This window comes from the organism of the source record quoted next, unplaced genomic scaffold, assembly GCF_019419815.1.
Source record: "Pyrus x bretschneideri cultivar Hongxiangsu unplaced genomic scaffold, Pyrus_bretschneideri_v1 Contig10, whole genome shotgun sequence".
Lineage (NCBI taxonomy): Eukaryota > Viridiplantae > Streptophyta > Magnoliopsida > Rosales > Rosaceae > Pyrus > Pyrus x bretschneideri.
The window spans coordinates 886,586-904,097 of record NW_025999391.1 but is presented as its reverse complement, the minus strand read 5'-3'; the positions used below and the strand labels follow the sequence as shown (position 1 = coordinate 904,097).

Genomic DNA, 17,512 nt, shown 5'->3' with positions numbered 1-17,512 from the left:
TTGGAAGTTAGTACGTTGTTGAATAATTATGTTAATACTATTTATATATCAACTTGATCCACTCATATTTGTTTTGCGCTCCCTCAGGACATAGGAACGAGGTATACGATCCGAGTTACGAAGCATTCCCCTATCAATGATATCATGTCATCCTCTCTGCTTTTGACATCACTTGTAATAGCACTCTCTGTCACACCTTCCGCTTGTACTCTGCATTAGATGTATGCCCTGAACATGTCATGCATTATCACTATCATTTTATTGACGAATGAATATTATTATATTCTTTTGGTAAGGTTTGTATTAGAATATTACATTATGTAATTCGCGTGAAATTTATATGCATGCTTCACTTGCTCTCAGCATATACCTTCACAAAATGGCTTGCGTCACCCTCAAGTGTTGGCCAGCACGTGACCATCCCGCTGTCCCTTGAATATCGGGATCGGTACATGTCAATTGTCTACCTATTCAGCTCACACCAAGCCTACACATCCAGCAACATATCGATCACACCGTAATGCACAAAGTTATACAGCATCCGCGTAAAAGCAATGAAAAAGTTATCCAGATAACATACGAAGAATCGTGAATCATCAAATGCACAACACATGAACATCTAGATTTACTTGATCACAAATTTAAACCAAACTCAGCAACCGCGCACAAGCGCTCAACAAATGTGGGAACCAAGAATTCAGGGTCAAAAATAATAATTAGAGTAACAGTAGTTCCCAATCTTAAATCCAAGATACAAACAAATCCTATGAGCAAAACTAGTATAACTGTTTAAAAAAGCCTACAAAAATCGTCTCAAGTTCAACGTATAACAGTCACATCCGAGAGCATAAATTATAAAAACTGAAAGTTCAACAGCTTCATGGATCCAACATCTCGAGTAACCTAAAATATTTTCCCACGGCTTACACCAAACCTGTAAAACCTCCTCTTCAATTCTCATCAACATGCTCGTTCTCTGGTTCAACATGGTCGCCCTCTGGTACCTCAGAGTTGCTCTTAGTCTCACTTTTATCAGCACTGCACCCAAATAAAACAATGAGGATCAAAGTTTAATAAAAATCTGAAAATAGCAAACACGTAGTTAGAAGCACATGCAATTGCACGGTGACACGTTACAGAGTTGAAACTAACGGAGGAGGAAAGCATGGTTGCATTAGCCTTAAACTCTAAATGATTCCATTCAAGCTAGCTATATCCTTCTAGCCCAATATTCAGAAATTAGCATATACTTGCAACTGCAAGTAGTGCATAAAACACCTTCTTTCTTTATGCAGTTGCCGGGATAGGGGGCCAAGTGTGTGAGTGTGTGTGTTCAAACAGAAGGATGAACATCTATGGATCACTGCTTGGCCTTCAAAATATGTAATAAGGTAAAAAATGAAAAAGAAGGGTGCTTTAAAAAAATACATTACAGGAGGGACCGGTAAAGAGATAATAGTGCCACTAATTTAAGTTTTTCTACATGAGACAGATCATGACAAATTGGATTGCAAACCAACAATTTCGTAAAACTCTACCAATTAATAAGATAGCGGGCAATGGTCGGCAAAGTAAAATTCTTTTGAATACAGAAACATCGTTCAGAGTTCGAAAAGCTTCATTTGAACATAGATGTGTGCATCAATGCCCAACAACTTCCCACAAGGTTCCTAGAGCTAACCTAAACAATCCCTTTATACAAAGAAAAACTGAAAGACTCAGCACACACAACACACAACTAATACGCTAATTCACTGTTCCATCAAGCAACATTTCCCAAAAATTCATTCAAAAAATTCTAACAGCAATGCATTGCTAACATGCAATCAAGATCAACATGCAAGTACCGAAAGGATCAACTTTACAACTAAGCATCCTGACTACGAGTATTTGAAGTTCCCAATCGATCATATTACTAAAACAACAAACCTCTGGGGGCGTGAATCAGGCTTCCTCCAAGCTCTCTCAGTTCGATCACCAGCACGCCCACTTCCCATCCCAAAACTCCTCCTCCCGAACGACTCGCTGTTAGCTAGCCCCGCCACCTCCTTAATCTTAGCAGACTCAAGCTGCTCATCAATCTCCTTCCAGTCCTTCCCTTTCTCCGCCAACACCTCCTCCCTCGGCCTTGCTGCACCAAATGGGTTCGAGCCCTTAGGCTTCGGTGCAGTGGCCGACCCTGGTGAGGTCTCGTTGCTCACAGGCAAAGTCCTAGGCTGCAAATTGAGCCTCGTTCTCGCAGTACTCTCATTAAGACCAAAATTACTCTCCCCCCTCTTCTTCCCCCACACATCAGAATCCGCACCACCGCCACTGGACACGTACCCAACCTTTCTCTCTCGATCAAATCCAGACCCACCATTAGTCTCCTCCTTCTTCCTCCCCCAATTATCAGAATCAGCACCTCCATTAGACGGGAACCCTACTTTCCTCTCCCGATCAAACCCGCCACCGCCACCACCACCGCCAACTCTCCGTCCCTCCAACGGCATGGAGCTCTTATTCGACACCCAGCTGTCGGATTCATCAGCCTTCGACTGTGACCCACCCAAAAAACTACCTCCTCCTCCTCTCTCCCTCCTCTCAAAGGAATTTCCCGACATCGATTTCTTCGCGGCGCCCCAATCATCAACCTCATCCGCCCTCGAAGGTTCATCTCGATTCGATTCCTTCCCAAACCCACCTTCCTTCCTCTGACCCCACTTCGAATCCGACGACTCGTCACCGTTGGAATACCTACTGTTTCCCCGATCGCCCCCATAAGTCTTGAACCCGCCGCCGAGCCCATTCCGTTCAAGCTCCTCGGCGGTTCGCTCGCGCGGACCGGTCGGCAAAAGCATCCGGTCCTCGTGGGTCAGGCCCACGGGATGCTCCACGGCGAGGGAGGTGGTCTGTTTCTTCTTCTTGGGCTTGGTGGCGGCGGCTGCTGAGAGAGATGGAAAGTCAGCGGAGGGCGGCTCAACGGCGCGCTGTTGTTCCTCTTTGGCTTGCTGTTCGAGTTCGGCTTCCTGCTCCTCGGCGGCGAGGGCCCAGGCGCCGGGCTTGGCCCACGGAGACACGGTGGCCGCCATGGTTGCCGTGGTAGCTCTGTGGAAAACTGAAAATGGTCGCTCCTTTTTTCTCTTGCACGAAGTGAGTTTAGGGGTTGCGTAGAGGAGATGCAGTGAAGAGGTTACGAATGTATAGGGTAAGGTAAGGGATGAGGATTTAATCCGACGGTTGAGATTGGAGTTTATGATTTTCCTTGTCAGAGACGGAATCTGTGAGGTTTTATTTTTATTTTATGTAAATTATATATTCACCGCATCAATTTAAGTCATATAATAAACTTATACACATTGGAAAAAGTTATTGGCACTTTAAAAATTTTATTCTACACTCATCACAAGTGTATTTTTCTTTCCAAATATAGAAAGTTTGAAGTGTAGAATGAGATTTTTAAAGTGCCAATAACAATTCTCTACACATTTTATGAATATTGCAGTATCATACATTAATTAGCAAATTTGTTACAATGTCAAACATCTATCTCATTTTCTGTGAATTAATTTGTAAATTGTTGGCGTGACAGGCGAGGAACTTATTTCCTTGCTCAACTAGGTTGAGAAGTTAACTAAATATAATCCAATTAAGATTTTTTTTTTTTTTTATGTCTTAACAAAATTATAGTTAATGAAAAAAAACTCTTATTTCCATTCATATCTTCTATGATTCCTATTTGAAATTCACGACAACTCTTCCACCCGTATTCGTGTCCAAGAAAACCAAGTCCGAGGAATGACACGGAGGAATCCAGCCGATTAAGCCGATGTTAGAGATAGAGGCGGATCTATTAAGGGTGCAAGGTGGTCCTAGGACCAAAAATCCAAATAGTTGGCTGTGAAGACCACTGAGGACCATCTAAATCTGGGCATTTGGTGGTAGCGGCTGCGGGGAATGAAAACCAGAAAGGGCAGCCTGAGGAGGAGGAAGAAGAAAAACAGCTTTTTTCAACTTTTTACACTCAACAATATGAGAAATTTTTAGTTATGACAGGAATACGGATAGTATACCATGTGTTTTTATATAAGTGGTGAAAAATTTTAAAACCTTTTAACACACATATCTTACTATTTATATAGAAATATATGGTGTACCGTCTTATGTGACGGTCATATTGAAAAATCTCTTCAACGATACAGCGTCGTTTCATCCCGTCATTTAATAAGCATTTGCTTTATGGCCATTTGTTTTTGGGCCAAGGCGTTTTCTAGCTTTTAGAAAATTAAGCCACGTCACTTTATTTTACGTCTTTGCTTTTCTTTTCTATTGTTGTTGAAATTATATCCTTTTGTTCTCTACCGCTTCCTCATTCTTCCCATCTTTTTTTGATCTATTTTTTAATTGCTATCAATTTCATCTTGTTTGTTGTGTGTATGTTCTTCTCTTTGTTTTATTCATTTTTTATTATTTTCATTTGTTTGCACCGTTTTCTAATTATAGAAGACAATTTCTATGTTTATTTTACAATAAAGGAAGAAAGAAAGTTTGAATCCGGGACGTTGTGGTTGAATAGTAAAACTCTAACCACCAAAACAATGCATCACTTGCATTGTTTGTTTCGTTTTAAACCAGTCATAAAAACTGAAAATAAAAACATTTAGATATAAAATGCCGAAACTGAAACCTTGTTGTTCATTTTGGAAATGATCTCAAGCTGTAGTATGTAGCGTGTAAATGAAAAGTTAGTAGTTCATCATTTAATTTTTCAAGGTTTTTTGTCTGATTTTTTTAAAGCTTCTAAATTGGGATCGGACCATCCGATGTTAAAATCCTGGATCCACCACTGGTTGGAGAGGTCCAATCCTAGAGGTTTCTGAGTCGACCTAACAAACTGAGAATCTCACCGACTAAGTTGCACTCGGTAAGCCAGAGGACCCCGAGTTTCATCAAATTTTCGAGCTTTGCCTCCCCCGTCGTATGCTCCCTCTTCCTCCCAGCGACAACCTCACCAACTTTTTCCTAACCTTCCTATGCCGCCTCCTAAACCTCACCCACCTTTCCCTCTACAACAACTCCATCCTCCTTTTTCACGTGTCAAACTCTCGAGCACCTCGACATCGCCTAGAACCTCCTCACTGGCACCCTACCCGCCACCCTCCCTAACCTCTCTAACCTCAAATACCTCGAAGGCTCAACCTCACAGAAATGTCACCTCCTCACTAGCGCGTTGCTAATGTCACCCAATCGCGACGATTAGAGTCGAGGTCGAAGATCGAGAACTGGATTTGAACAATGAGGCAATGGATTGATGAAGACGGCTATCAAATTCAGTGAACGGCATCGAGATAGGTATCTTGAACAAGCGGTTACGCGCCAGCCACATCAGCAGTTAACAGATAAATTGACGAACCAGAAGATGGAGGCCTGACACTCCAACCAATTTGTAAGTTTATGTATGAAGTTACAATGTTTAAAATATGAGATATGAGTTTGTTATGTGACTCAGAATTAAGATGGTAAAATGTAATTTATTCTTTTATTTTTTTGGTTTTTGATATGGAAAGGAATCTGACTCTGGTTTTTTCAATTTTTCGAACTTTAAAAACCTACTCCACAATAAATCGCTCAAGAGGACATAATCATAAGGGCGCACAACCGGAATTCTTGTGCATGAAATTACCTCATTATGTAACGCACTTGCATTAGAATATATTCATTAAAAAGAACCGATTTAATACATTTCTTATGTATCCATAGGTGCTATATTGGATTTGAATCAGATTTTGGATCAATCTATATTGATTGACTGCCTCCATTAAGTTGTTGCTAAAAAATACTACTATTTTTTATTTTGAATCTTCCAAATCATTCCCGCAAGAGGTCCGAACCCTTTTTTTTTTTTTTTTTTTTTTTTTCTGATCCTTCAATAAAAAGATTCATTTTCTTCATAAAAAATGGGAGGTAGAACCAATAAAGATTTCTTTTTCGATTCATCCCTAGAGTTGAATACCTCATTCAAGAATTGTTTTTTATCCAATCCAATAGAAAAGGCAAATCCCTTATGATACACCAGATCCGGCTCAATTATTGATAGAGTGAATATATCCGTCATTTCTTGACATCTCTCTTCTTATTCAAAATTGTGGTGTAACATGTATCCCCTCTTGTTCCGGTCATGGAATATATGAAATAAATAAAAAAATGGATTTTTGTTCCAGAATGAAATCTTATTGGAACTGTCCATATCCAATTCATCATTCGGAACCATATCACATCCCGACTCTGATGAAATAGGATGAATTATGACGCTATTTTGTAAATACGTAATTATCTTGAATATATTAATTATTTCTTTATTTTCCGATCGCCTGGAAGAAACAAAAGAAACATCTTGTTCTTTCTTCAACAATTTCTGATCTCTAGTGGACCTCTCAGTACGATTCGAAAGCAGATGAAGTTCTAACCAACTGTCAGAGAAAAAAGAATGAATGGATCTTGTAGGATTCCCAATAAATTCTTCAATTTCTTCCGAAAGCAAATGCTTATTCATTTACTTCTCACGTTTCGTGAATAGCCCGAACATTAAGGAATATCCAGAAAGGCATTTAGGGAATCAGTTTGATTCTATCTCTGTTCATTCCGTTTGAAGAAAAGAAAGATCCCAAAGAATCAATCTTTCTTTTAGTTGTTGAATCTTTCTTTGATTGATCGATGTGTGATATTCTAAATCCTCATTACTAATGAAATCAAAATGATCTCTGGATTGATCAGAAGATCCTTTAAATTGGCTAGAATCCGTTACTTGAACGAAACTAGATCTTGTGGAATCATATTGAATATTTGACGATGCATTATGTACCTTGCTAAAAAACCGATCCTTGCTTAACAACCACACATTGTCTAACCAATTCTCTCTCAATATGTTCCTCAAAAAATTCGATTCGTGCAGATTTTTCCCCTAACCAAAGAAGAGATCTTGGCAGAATTGCAGCATATGAAATTGAGCACAATTTTGCATAGCCAACTTGTTTCTCGAGAAGAGATAGGAAGCATGCTCAATTTCATTTGATTGAATAATTGACCTAGCTCCTTGTTGTTTGAAGAAACCCTCCTCTTTAATTGGTATTTTTTTCACGAAAAGCAAACATGAGATAACAAATCCAATCTTTCACTAAGATTTCAAATAGCTGACCCGAATTCAAGTTGATTATGTTTTGCCTCTTCCTCAGGGAAAAACAATCAAACAATTCCCAATCATGGTCCTTGCAGATCGGATCATCCATATAATATACAAAAAGAAACTCCAGATATTTGATGTCTTTCTCTTTGAATGAGATCTCAATTCCAACTGGTAAAGTCGTGGAAACACTTGTTTCTTCCATATTTTGGACCTTAGCTCCATGGAACAATATACTAACTACTGCTGAAACATGGAAGAATTGAAATAGGGTAAATTACATTTTACCACCTTAGGTTTGGGGTCTATTACAATCACATACAACATCTTCAAAACATTTCAGTTTCATACCTTACCTACTATTTTATTTCACTATAGTACATCCATTACATTTTCTATTCATATATCCATTAAGAGCTGGTGCTACCAAATTTGTGTTACGTGGCAAAAAAATAATTTTTATATTCATTTAAAAATAATTAATTAAAGAAAAGTTATTAAAAAAAAAAAACCCAGAACCCATATTCTTCCCCCATCCCGCCTTCCCTGCAACCTAAACCCCCCCATCCCAGCCCACCCCCACCTCCCCCGTAGCCCCTCCCCCCCCCCCCCCCCCACCCAAAACCCATCTTTTTCCCCATGTTTTTCATGATGGGCATGGTAGATTGGCACTGCTTGATTGCTCGGTAGGCTTGAAGGGCGTTGCATGGCGGAGCACCGGTGCTTCAGCAATGGAGGGCGCGGCAGGTGCTAGCAGTGGGAAAGTAACGGTTGTAGGTTCAATGGGCTTGGGTTCCGGCTCGTTCCAGTCGAAAGAGGTTAAGGTTCTCCTGGAGACGCGAGCTATGGCTACCATTGGAGAGAAGTAGAGAGAGAGAACTACGATGGGCTCACGTTGGAGAATCCGAGATAAGAGCGGTGCAGCCTTGGACGGAGGAGGTTGCTGTTGTGGTCAGAGGAGGGGGGTTGCGAGGGAGGTGGGGGTGGGGTGGGATGAGGGGTTTAGGTTGCAGGGAGGGGGTTGGGGAAGAAGATGGGTTCTGGGTCTGTTGTTTTTGGTTTTTTTTTCCCTTTATTTAAATATTTTTAAATGAATAAAAAAGCACAAATTTGGCACGCACGTGACACAATTGTGGCAACCACGTCAGCTCTTAACGGATCAATAGATGGAAAATGTAATGGAGGTACTATATTGAAATAAAATAGTATGTGAGGTATAAAAGTGAAATGTTTTAAATATGTTGTATGCGATTGTAATAGACCCAAACCAGAGATGGTAAAGTGTAATTTACCCATTGAAATATTATATCAAAACATTATGTATAGATGGTATGAACTACCTAAACAAGAATTCTTGAACAACGAACAACTAGAGCTATTACTCACTACATCAATTTTTTCCATTAATGAAAAATGTAAATCCATTGAAAAATAAAAAAATATGCATGTCGGATGAAATGAAGAGGGACATGATTAAAAGCAAAGGGATAACGATTCATGATACATCATATATAAAAATAAATTGTGAAATATTGAATTTGAAGTATTTCTTTTGTAACCTTTATTTACTAATGGGAAGAAAAATATCATCAAATGAAAAACTAATTGGTACAACTCTGAGTATCTGAACCAAGGTGCCAAGGTTTAAGAAAAATAAAGGGCTTTAATTATTATAGAAGTTGTTAGAATATGTGAGAATTTTATGATTGCATTTCTCTCCATAAGAAGGATTATATGAAGATACCATAAGAAGTGGGGAGAACAGGACACTAGGTGTAGTTACTCTATCACTCCCCCTCAAGTTGGTACATAGATGTCACTAATACTCAACTTGCCAAGTGAGCTATGAAACACTTGCTTTGATACAACTTTAGTGAGAATATCTGCCAGTTGATACTTTACGAAAGGAAAACAAATAAATTCTTTTTCCAGTTTTTATTTGATAAAATCTTTATCCACTTTAACATGTTTAGTTTGATCATGTCGAATCAGATTATGAGCAATATCATTTGCAGCCTAATTATCACAATTAATTCCATAACTTTTCCAAGTCTTAAAACCTAAATTTGACAAGACATTACATTATGAATTCATAACAACTCACAAATTCCATATGACATACCTCGATAATCAACTTCAACACTTGATCTTGCAACAACATTTTTTTTTCCTACTTCGCCAAGTAATAATTTGCACCAACAAATGTGAAATAAACTGAATTAGTGTGTCTATCAATGATGGATCCAGTCAAATCAGCATCAGCATACATAGGGATGTTTAGATGTCCATGCTTTGCAAACATAAGCCCTTTTACCCAGTGTAAACTTCAAATATCTTAATATACGATCCACAACATTCCTATGGTCAATATTAGGTGCATGCATAAACTGACTACCAATACTCACAACATATGAAATATCTAGCCTTGTGTGTGCTAAGCATGTTAACCTTCCAACAAGGCGCTAATATTGTTCCTTATTAGTTCGTGTATGACCTTCTTGCTCACACATTTTTGTGATTCATCTTAATTGGAGTGTCAACAAGTTTGCATGCTTGCATTGAGATAAGAAAATACCTTGTTATGACCTGTAAACTTTAATCCCAAGAAAATATTTCAAGGAGTCAAGATCTATCATCTCAAACTCTTAAGATAAATACTTCTGTAATGAGTCCTTTTCTTCTTGATCATCTCCTATTACCACCATGTAATCAACATACACAATTAAAGCAGTAATGTTATCTCTTTTACGTTTCAAAAACAAAGTAATTATTTTGTTTAAACCCAAATGCCTTCATAGATTTAATGAATCTTCCAAACCACGCTTTGAAGATTGTTTTAGTCCATGTAGTGATTTATTCATTTCAAAACCACGCTTTGGAGATTGTTTCAGGCCATGTAATGATTTCTTCATTTTACACACAACTCTTCAAAACCATGTTACACCCAGGTAGGGGAGCCATATAAACTTCTTCTTCCAAATCACCATGCAAGAAAGTTTTTTACAACAAATTATTGCAAAGGCCAATCAAGATTTGCAGCTAAAGATAGAAATCCATAGAAGTCCAACGGTGTTGATTTTTACCACTAGCTAATGTTCCATGATAATCAATTCCATATTTCTTAATATACCCTTTTGCTACTAACCTTGTATTGTATCTTTCTATTGAGCATAACTTTGACTGTAAAAACACATTTGAACCCCACAATTCATTTTCCCTTTGGAAGAGGAACAAGTTCCCACATACCATTCTTTGCATATCTTCATTCATTGCCTTCTTCCACTTAGGATCTTTGAGAAATTCTTTTGTTGGAACATGCCCAAAAAGCAATTGACGTGACCACACGTAATTGGTTATTCATAACAGCCCAATATCAATCCATCGACGACAAGTGCAAGTGAAAACATCTTTCAATCAAGCACGTGACCTGATAGCAGATTAGGAAGGTTTGTTGTTGATTAGGATGAGCCTAAGGAATACCTTAAGTTGTAGGGACAAGATTGGAAAGAAGTTCCAATCTTGATATACATACCCTAAGAATATTAAGTCCTAAACTATGATCCTAGTCATAGGATGACCGAACTATCGAACATCTGCAAAAGCCGGTTTGTATGTAGTAAATCTCATACTAAGCATGTAGTGACATATAATAGACATAAGGGTGATCGTCTATGAGATTGAATTCATTGAACATTGACCAACCATAGAAGTGTACAAATGGAAGATTACATAGTTGTCAATCGTACCACACTTCCAAGTATGGATGCAACTAGTTCTTAGTTCTGAAGCATCATTGGTTATCTCATGTTAGTGAATGTGATCTTTGGCCACACCTTAAAGCTCTCAAATGATAGAAAGGCCCCATAGAATGAGGATCGGGGTCATATGTATTAATATGAAGATACGTGAATGCACAATAAAGAATCTGCAACCTTCTAGGTAATCATGAAGGTAGATGTTCCTGGATCCCTTTGATCTATCTCCATAAGTCTTTGGCCAAAGCAACGTACATGAGATACATATAGGTGATCATGTTTACATGGAGAATTTGAAAATAGTTTCATACTCTACAATTATGATTGGAATGTAGAATACAATGAAACCAAATTGCATTGTAACCATAGCTAAGATTCTAAATATGTGTGGTATGAATTCAAACATATTCTGGCTAATCTGGATAGCCGATAGTCATAGCTAGATGTTACTAGTCAGTTTGTGGATATTCCTACAAGGTTAAATTAGAATGGTTTCTAATTATGTAAAACTAGATTAATTAAATTATCCACTACCAACTTTAGTTGAAAACTACAAAGTCACACATGGTAGAATGATATCAAATGATAAAACTGGTAAGCACCAAATTTAATATAAATTATTTATGTTAAATGTTTTATTTTATAATTAATTAATTGGTTTGAGTCTTCTATTTATTATTAGTTATTTGAACTAAAATAAAATAAAAAAGCTCAATCCGAAAGAAAATATCGAATAAATTAAATAAATAAAATATGAGTGAATCAGGCTAAAGCCCAGTGGCTAAGGGAGGTGCAACAAGCCCAACGAAAGACATAAATTGTATTCCTATTGGCTTATGAAACATACCAGTGTGCTTTGTAAGTTCAGTAATTATAATTTAATTAAGACTCAAATAATTGGTTAAGCAAAAGACATAAATTAATGCAATTTTAAAACCTCAGGTATAATGTAAATTAAATTTAAACCTCAACCCAATTTCAAAATTACCCTAACTTAAAGAGTAAAATATAGTTAGCCCAAACAAATAAAGTGCACTTCATTTGCCCTTAAAAAATTGAAGATGTCCAAAACAAGAAAACAAAATTGAAGATCCCAATCGAACTCATCATTCATCAACAACAAAACCCAAAATTTCAAGAGTTTATGCAAGATTTACAGATTCCATGTATTTGCCCATTACATGGCAACTGTGCCTAGCAGCTCCATTCTATCATCTTTCAATGCCGGTATTATACACACTAGAAATAGAGGAAAGAATCAAACTCAATCTGGATATCAACGAGAATCATAAACGAAAAACTAGTGAATCAGAAACCGAGCATCAATATATACAGATGCAATTAGCCATCACGGAGAGATAGGACATCGCCACAATGACAAGAAGTCTCTTCATCCCCTGGTATTGATACAGAACTGCAACCCCATTCCAGAGCCGAGGATGATTCGGAACTTAGCATTCAGAGGGTTCCAGAAACACACCACACAAAATTAACTTTGTTTGAGTGTCCGGCTGAGGGTCTCATCTGCTGGCCGGTGAAGTGCATAAAATTAACTCCGCAATCTGCTACTATCCACAAGGTCTGCCTCGGACAAACTAGGAGCTCCCTACTATACACACACTCTTTAAAGGGTGGCTCTATTGGCACCCAGCACATTGCTAAAGAAAAGAAATTATAAAACAGGCCAGCCATGGGATTGAGGGGATGTGAGGAAAGGGGAGGAAAGGTGAGGAGACGAAAGGGGATAGTGAAGGGAGGGGAGAGGGGGACCAACTTATTAAAGAGTAAGGGTAAAATGGGTAGCAATGTGCTGGATGCCCATAGACTCACTCCTACTCAAAATGATAGTTGCAGTGCAGCTTCATCGCTTGGGATTGCATTCTTCAAGATGATTGTTTCAGATTAAAATTGGCATCACGGTTCTGGATAATCTGAATTCTGTAAAGTGAGCAAACGTTCATCTTCAGAACTCTTCACTGAATCTCCTCTAATGTACCATGTAACAGTTCCTGCTATGACGAGAAGAACTACTGTAAGCTCAAGTCAATACTCAATACAAAGATTTACATGATATGTTTTAAAAGCACTAGGAAGAAGCATCCCCTCGTACCAATCATAAGCAAAAAAGGAAAATATTACTGCCAACTGTAAGTGTAATATGACCCTAAGTCAAACCAATGTGTTAATCACAACCTGAAACAGTTCAACCTGATAAAGAAACAGTACCCGCAAAATTTTTTCTCTTTTGGTGCTCAAACAGAGTAGTAGTTACAAAGATGATGGAATGTTACAACTGAGTAAAGCTTCAGGCACATTGTAAATATTATTCCTGATCACTGTTTTCATATCAAGAGGAAACCAAATGTCTCGCATCATTGGGATCAAATTTAGCATGCATCTGTTTTATGTTCAACCCGTTTATTAGAGAAGAATTTGTACTTGTCATATTGATCCGAATTCAAAGGACAAATTAAAAGGTAACAAAGAGCCCCAAATCCCATATAATACAAGTTAAGGAAAAAAAGTCCATATAAATACCTTGTGGTTGTGGAGCAGATGGTTCCTGATCTCTTGTTGCATGGAGTATGATGGTTCCTGACAGCACAGTAATGAATCCACATATTTCAGAGGCTATGCTGCTTACATTCTGACCAGACCAATCCTGTATAGAATATAGAAAACAACATGAAATCAGATTCTCATGTCTTAAAAATGCATGGAAAACAAGTAACAAATGAAGGCATCAGAAGGAAACCCCACTATATAGAACAAGCGATCTACCTTGAACATTATTACGCTAGCAATTATGGTCAGAGTTGTAAACATCACATAATATACTGGGGCAACAATTGCTGCATTGAATGTATCCAAAGCCTGAAACAAAGATGCAGCCAACATCAGTGATATGAGACGGAGCACATAATAATTTATAATCTGAACTTCCTAGAGAGATCTGAGTTACAGATGGCTGAAATGAAATACCAACAAGATTAACATCCAAGCAGCATGTGATACGTTGCATTTTTCAATAAGTAGGCCAACTTAAAGTTACTTTCAAACTCCAATTAAAATTTTAGATTTTGAGAAATTTAAAAATTTATCAGAACGCAAATACTGTATGCTTTATCTACTGCTTTATATTGACAAGTTATATAGCAAAAGTAGAGTACATCAAATTCCCCTCCTTTATAGGCTAGGAACACAAAGTAGTTGAAAGGTAACAAATGGGCTGAACAGGATCTAAGAAAGCCAATAAAAGTTAGGCATTCAGGTGGAGCAAAGACTTTTAGCCAAAAAAAAAAAAGGCCAGTCAAACGCCAATGACGATGGTCGTGGAGGAAGGTGCCAAAATTAAAAGAGCAAAACTGACCTTGTTAAGATAATTTAACTGTGTAACAACACAGATTATAGCAACTGTCAGAAAAAACCACGTCTGAGGATAAGCAATCTGACTTACTCCCTCAAGAGTTAGCTTTACTGCAATTCCAATTGCCTTTATGCTTACAACCTGAAGTAGCACAACAGAGGTACACAGCCAAGCCTAACAATATTTGAGCACATAAGAACAAAATGACTATACGTGCTTAGCAAACAAGAAAAGGATAGTTACCGTAAGTGAACCCATCAAGGAACAGATTCCCAAGTAGACTAGTAGATTTGTTTGCCCATATTGTGGTTCAAAATGCAAGACCAAAACTAACACCAGGGAAATTGTAGCTACAACATAAACCAGAAAGGCTGTGTAGAAAAGGAAAACACAAAAAGTTAATTACAACTTACAAGTCAATGGAGGTTTTACGACAAGTAGCATTGAAAAAGAAAAGGAAGAGATATGGGGTCACGAACCTGTTTGGGTAGCCAGGACCCAGATTTCCTCTACAGAATTTAGAGTATGTTCCTGAGGTGCATGGATCACGATCACGACTGATCCCACAATGCAGGTAACACATCCCACGATACCCATTTTCGTTATTCGTTCCTTCAACAAGAAGTGAGCCAAAACAGCACTAGACAAATCCAACAAACACCTAAGTCGGTAACAAAAACTTTCAAAACAATAATCAGCACAGCGATGAACTCAGCGTCTACAAGTGCATTTACCTGACAATTATACTCAGTGCACCAAGTGGGGTTACAAGAACTGCCGGAGCATATACATAGGCCACGAAATTGGCAACTTCCCCAACAATCACTACCCATTTGAAAAAATCGAAAACCAAATATAATTTCAGTAACTCATGATCATATCTAGTTATGAGTTCAGTAAAATTTTCTGCAGAAAAAAAGAGAGAGGGAGCTACACTTACTAGTGATCATGCCAGCCCACCAGAGTGGTTCTAATAAGTATGTATATCCACCAACTCCTACCCAACTCAAACAAATCCAAGGGAGCACCATAACAAATTTTGATTAAATCTTTGTAAATTACTCCAAATTTTCAATCAACACATCACTAATTATTTTTAAAAATTGAACCTTTGATTAAACAATTGCAATTTACTCCAAATTCTCAATATCTGAGATTGAAATTCATATAAAACTGACCTGCTCGGGTGCCGGCGGCCCCGGCGCGCTTGAGACCCTTCTTTTTCAGGATGAAGCTCGCGCCGATGAACGCACTCGACGCCATCGCCAGTATCAACCCCTTCGTATTCTCCGGAACCCCCATCTCTCTTTCTAGGGTTTCGATTTCCCGCCAATCAGAGTCGAACAACTGGTTTCTCACTCCTCTCTCGCTCTCTCTGCAAATTGCAATACGCCTGTGAAGCTCTCGAGAAGACAGAGATCTGATCGCGATTTCTAATTTCTAATAATTCTAATTATTCCTGATTTATTTTGCTAAACTGAAATTGTCTCTCTCTCTCTCTCTCCGTCTCTTGACTCGCAGGTTCCGTCGTCTGGCCGGAAGTTTCCGTGGCCGTGCGGAAGGAAGTAATGATCCCCTGCTTCGCGTGCTTCTTACCATGTTGCGGGAGCTGATTTCATTGGTCCGTGATGGAGCCACACTGAAATGAAGAGAGTATCCTTCCTCTTCTGGAAGGTGCCACGTCAACAAAAGGTACACTTGGTTGAGAAATACTCGTAACACAAATGGTACATCACGTGTTATTATAAAAGCAATAAAAAAAATTATATTTTATGATATTGAGCACGGATTGGCTGCCTAAACTAGAGGAGTTTCTTATCAAGTTACTTTAGGGCTTATGAGATAAGATCATATTTCTACGACTTTAATATTTTTTTTTTATATATTTATTGACTTAGTAGATTTTCCTTTTTTATGATTTTTAATGTCATTTTCGTTTTGTTATCGGTCCAGTTTGGTAAGGTGACAATTAGAGATTACATAGAACAAGAAGGAACAGAGTTGGACTTGATTTTGGATTGCATTGGAGGGAGAACAAGAACTAGGCGTTTTGGAGCTTATGGAAGTGTCAAACATGTGCAAAAATCTTGAGGATTTGAAGATGAGGAATATCAAGGAAGATGATCCTAGATGGAGTGAAACACTATTAAAGAGATAAGGGAGTTGTTGTGCACTTTATCTTATCTTATCTTCGACTGCACAGAGGAGTCCTACTAAGCTTTACATATTCTCTAACTAATTCCCTAGAGTCCTACTATAATCTAAACTCTTTTTGTGACATCCCACATCGCCCAGGGGACTGATCCTTAAATGTATATTCCCATCCTACCTAGCACGAGGCCTTTTGGGAGCTCACTGGCTTCCGGTTCCATAGGAACTTCGAAGTTAAGCGAGTAGCGCGCAAGAGCACTCCCAGGATGGGTGACCCATCGGGAAGTTCTCGTGTGAGTTCCCAGAAACAAAACCGTGAGGGCATGGTCGGGGCCCAAAGCGGACAATATCGTGCTACGGTGGTGGATCGGGCCCGGGTTGTGGTGGGGCCCGAGCCGGGATGTGACATTGGTATCAGAGCCTATCCCTGGCCGGAAATGTGCCGACGAGGACGTCGGGCCCCTAAGGGGGGTGGATTGTGACATTCCACATCGCCCAGGGGACTGATCCTTAAATGTATATTCCCATCTGATGCGAGAATTATACGCGCACAAATTAAACCCTCTTTTCGGCAATTGTAGTAAGTATGTAAGTAGGGATCGTTCTGGACCGGGGATTAGGAGGGATTGTTAATCACTTGGATTTTGACTCAAAAACGTAAAAACAAGTTTAAAACACTAATTAATGCGAAGAATACAAAACTAAAAGTAAGAAAGACTAAGACTTAAACAAAATAAAGGGGGATTGGATTTGGACAAAATTTGAAATAACGAAACAAGTAAATAAACTAGATAGAATGTAAATATGAAATTGATGAAATGGAATGAATGGATGCTAGTCAAGGGGTTCATCTCCACACATGTTACACTTGCATAATAAAAAGATTTCTAATTGTATTTCAATAAACCATGAATTCTCAACGCCCCGGGTTAATTAGGTCCGCTTTAATTAACCGTATAGTTTTCCTTAAGTTAATGAATTGGATGATTGCATACGACAACCCAAAGCATTCCTCACAAGTTCCCTACATGAATTGCATAATAGAGATACAAGCAAGAATCATTAAGCACATTGAAAACT

General features: G+C 38.4%; 2 protein-coding genes across 3 annotated transcripts; both read right to left on the bottom strand.

The window, feature by feature from the left end:
- Positions 1–601: 601 nt before the first annotated feature.
- LOC103938358 (eukaryotic translation initiation factor 4B3) lies at positions 602–3,168 on the bottom strand. The gene is made up of 2 exons (XM_009348364.3): positions 1,930–3,168; positions 602–1,038 (listed from the first exon to the last, which is right to left on the bottom strand). Exons 1-2 carry the CDS (start codon positions 3,069–3,071, stop codon positions 951–953), a joined length of 1,230 nt encoding a protein of 409 aa, XP_009346639.2. The 5' UTR covers positions 3,072–3,168; the 3' UTR covers positions 602–950.
- Positions 3,169–11,998: 8,830 nt separating this feature from the next.
- LOC103938355 (probable magnesium transporter NIPA6) lies at positions 11,999–15,877 on the bottom strand. 2 transcript variants are annotated; one of them, XM_048564445.1, is made up of 9 exons: positions 15,460–15,877; positions 15,222–15,278; positions 15,016–15,106; positions 14,761–14,921; positions 14,525–14,652; positions 14,285–14,455; positions 13,696–13,788; positions 13,453–13,576; positions 11,999–12,923 (listed from the first exon to the last, which is right to left on the bottom strand). In XM_048564445.1, exons 1-9 carry the CDS (start codon positions 15,581–15,583, stop codon positions 12,829–12,831), a joined length of 1,044 nt encoding a protein of 347 aa, XP_048420402.1. In that variant the 5' UTR covers positions 15,584–15,877; the 3' UTR covers positions 11,999–12,828. The 2 variants fall into 2 exon arrangements, with proteins under 2 accessions (XP_048420402.1, XP_009346637.1); XM_009348362.3 differs by having other exon boundaries at positions 14,285–14,422; positions 15,460–15,874.
- Between the last annotated feature and the right edge of the window lie 1,635 nt (positions 15,878–17,512).